Source organism: Eimeria tenella, genomic scaffold (genome assembly GCF_000499545.2).
Source record: "Eimeria tenella Houghton genomic scaffold, Eth_scaff1143, whole genome shotgun sequence".
NCBI lineage: Eukaryota > Apicomplexa > Conoidasida > Eucoccidiorida > Eimeriidae > Eimeria > Eimeria tenella.
In genome coordinates, this window is record NW_013543615.1 from 1 (window position 1) to 3,303 (window position 3,303).

Genomic DNA, 3,303 nt, shown 5'->3' on the forward strand with positions numbered 1-3,303 from the left:
TTCAGTTTTGGCCAAAGTCAAGCAGCTGGACGCTCCCTTGCGAGCTCTTGTGAGCTTCATGCGTTTGCCGTGGCCGCAGCTGGTGGAGCAGGAGCTCCAGTTGGTCTCCATTGTGTGGCAGCCTGCAGCAGCAGCAGCAGCAGCAGCAGCAGCAGCAGCAGCAGCAAGTGTAGACCAGTAAGGCGGGTGGCGACGAGCATTTATATATATATATTTATATATATATATATTTATGTTTTTTTGCTTGTTTATATAATATATTTATATATGTATATAATATGTATATATATTTATTCGTGTTCAGAAAAAAAATTAAATGTATATATATGTAATGGCCACCTTAACACTTGTAGGTGAAAATGGAATACAGCAATTAATACAGCAGCAGCAGCAGCAGCAGCAGCAGCAGTAGCAGGCGGCTTGCCTGTGAGTGGTTGATCGTAGATTCCGGAAATGATCTTCAAAGGATTTTTTGCAAAAAGATCTTTTCCTTCTGAATACTTTTGTGCACTTCGCAAAAACATTTTCATCGCCAAGTCTTTGTGCTCTGCACTTATGCGCGGGTCCACAGACATCGCCGCCTCCGCAGCCTTTTCTGCACACAAACCCTAAACCCTAAACCCTAAACCCTAAACCCTACACCCTAAATCCTGAAGCTTAGGTCCTAAATTCTGAAGCGTAGGCCCTAAACGCTAAGTCCCAAGCCATTAACGCGAAACGCTAAACCCTAAACCCTAGGTTCTGAACGCTAAACCCTAAACCCTAAACCCTAAGGCGGAAGAGCAGGAAACCACGAGGCAGCCGCGCATCGCCGATCTAAATGTGTTTTAAATTGAAATATATTTAATTGTTCAATTGTTTTATTATTTTAATTATTTAATTTGTTTTATTATTTCATTTATTTTAATTTGTGATTTACCGTCTTCGGAAATGTAATCGCTGGGAGCCATTTCTGGCAGAGGCGGCTGAGTGAAGACAGCACTTGCTGCGCAGAGTCAAAAAGGACAGCAGCAGCAGCAGCAAAACCCTAAACCCTAAACCCTAAACCCTAAGCCCTAAGCCCTAAATCCTGAAGAACCCTGAACTGTAAACGCCAACTCCCAAGCCACGAGCCCTAAGCCCTAAACCCTAAACCCCAAACCCTAAACCCTAAACCCTAAACCCTCACCCTTGGCGTCTTCGTCGACCTGCTGGAAGAGCTGCAGGGCCTCCTGCTGCAGCTGCTGCTCAGTTTTGTTTTCTGCGAACCTCAAAGAAGTTGTTGGAGGTAATTCATGAGGCTTTAAAACAACTTTCTTTTTAGGAGTTCCAGTTTGCTTCCTGAGGAGTGCAGCAGCAAGGTTTTTCTTGGCCTCCTCCTCGCGCTGCTGCTGCTGCTGCTGCTGCCGCTGGCGCTCTTCCTCCTTTCTTTTTGCTTCCAGCTCCTGCTGCTTCTTCTCCTCCAGCTCCTTTTGCTTCCTCCTTTCCTCCCGCTGCTTCTTTCTTTCTTGCTGCTGCTTCTTTCTTTCTTCTTCTCTTTCTTTTTCTCTCCGAGCTTCCAACTCTGCCAATCTGCTGCGGCTCTCTTCAGCAGCAGCAGCACGAAGCCCCAGCCGCTTCACTTCCCGCAGCAGGGGCCCCTCGGCGGGGGCCCCCGCGAGGCCCGCTTTGCTGAATCTGGACCAAGAAGCAGCAGCAGGGGCAGCGGGAGCAGCAGCAGCAGCAGGAGCTGCTGCGGCGGGAGCAGCAGCAGCAGCAGCAGCAGGAGCCTCCGGCCTGTACAACTCTGCCAAATGAGACAACTTCGCTCGAACTCCAGGACTTAATCCTTCTTTCTTATTTGCTGCTACCAACTTCGCAAAGTTCGCAGCCACAGGAGCTGGCGAAGTCCTCGGGGCCCCTGAGAAGCAAAATAATTCCAAGGATAACTCTCTTGCAGTGCTGCTGCTGCTGCTACTGCTGCTACTACTGCTGCTGCTGCTGCTATTGCTGCTGCTGCTGCTGCTGCTGCTGTTGCTGCTGCTGCGGGAAGCTTGAGTGCGTGCGCTAACCTGAGGTTTGCGGCTGCTGCTGCTGCGGCTTGGAAGCCAGCAGCACTTTGAAGGCTTTTCTGGTGGAGCTGGTCCCTTCAGAAGGAGTTGTTAAGAAAGCGGCGAAGCTGGGGGCCTCCAGAGGGCCCCGCTGCAGAAAGTGGGTACTGGAGGGCCCCCGGGGGCTCCCGGGGCTGTCGGCCTGAGCACACGCCGCAGCAAACACAGGTCCAGAGTGGTCCACTGGTCACTCCCGCGTGGGCAGTGGTCCTTTGTGCACAGGGGCCCCTGAAGAGGGCCTCTTGGGGCCGCCGGGGCCCCACTTGAAGCAGCTAATTGTCACGGGGGCCCCTAAATGCAAAAGAAATAAGTCTTACTTCATTTTGGAGGCGCTGGGAGGCCCAGATTGCTGCTGCTGGGGTGTACGCGGAGCCCTGGAGGGCTGGCTGGAGGCCCCCAGCGGCTCCCCCGCGGGCCGCAGCAAAGTCTAGGGCCCCCGCGAAAGGCAGAAGGTGGAAAAACAAAAGAAAAGCCCAAAAGAAAGGAGGTTTGGGGTATATGTTGGTGGGTGGTGCGTTTGTGCGGCGGTGTTCAGCAGCAGCAGCGCGGCGGGCGGCGCTGCTGCTGCTGCTGCTGCCCGCGGGCTGCTGCGGCTGGATCTTGCGGCCTTTTGCCGCCAGACAAGCGGCTTTGCTGCACAAAAAGGAGAAGGTCTTCGAAAAGTCCGCTTGGACGCAGTAAGAAGAGCCCCTGCTGCTGCTGCTGCTGCTGCTGGCGGCAGCGCCATCGACCTGCGCGCTGCTGGCAGTCTCGGCGCGCGAAAACCCCGATGGGCTGGCGGCGGAAGCAGCAAAACTCATTGAAATATCATAGATCGCTGCGATGGAAAACCTAAATACACAAAAATAGGCCAAATTTAAATGTAATTGCTGCGGAATTGCTGCGAAATCGCTCGCTGCTGCTGCCCGCGCCGCGCAGCGCCGGCTGCCGACGCAGCAACACTGTACAGCTGCTGCTGCAGCCACACTGCAGCAGCTCCCTCCGCTGTCCTGGCTTGAAAAGTTCTGTCAAATATTTCCATTTATTTTTTTTTATATTTCCAAATTAAAATCCAGCAACTTAGCCCCGCAGGGGCCCCGCTGCTCCAGCAATTTGATTCAGGCTAGCGGGCGCGCGTGAGCCAATCGACCCGCAGCGGCCCACCAGATTCAAAGTATACTATCGATAAAAGCCCCTTTTTAAGTCTAAACATAAATTAAAATATTTAGTTTATTCCTAAAAGCGAGAATGGGAG

General features: G+C 52.4%; 1 protein-coding gene across 1 annotated transcript; it reads right to left on the minus strand.

Moving 5' to 3' along the window:
- Nucleotides 1-56: 56 nt before the first annotated feature.
- On the minus strand, nt 57-2,869 carry ETH_00025575 (uncharacterized protein; the record flags this gene model as incomplete). The annotated part of the gene is made up of 6 exons (XM_013378896.1): nt 57-122; nt 381-595; nt 920-985; nt 1,169-1,879; nt 2,031-2,211; nt 2,387-2,869. 6 exons carry the CDS (start codon nt 2,867-2,869, stop codon nt 57-59), a joined length of 1,722 nt encoding a protein of 573 aa, XP_013234350.1.
- Between the last annotated feature and the right edge of the window lie 434 nt (nt 2,870-3,303).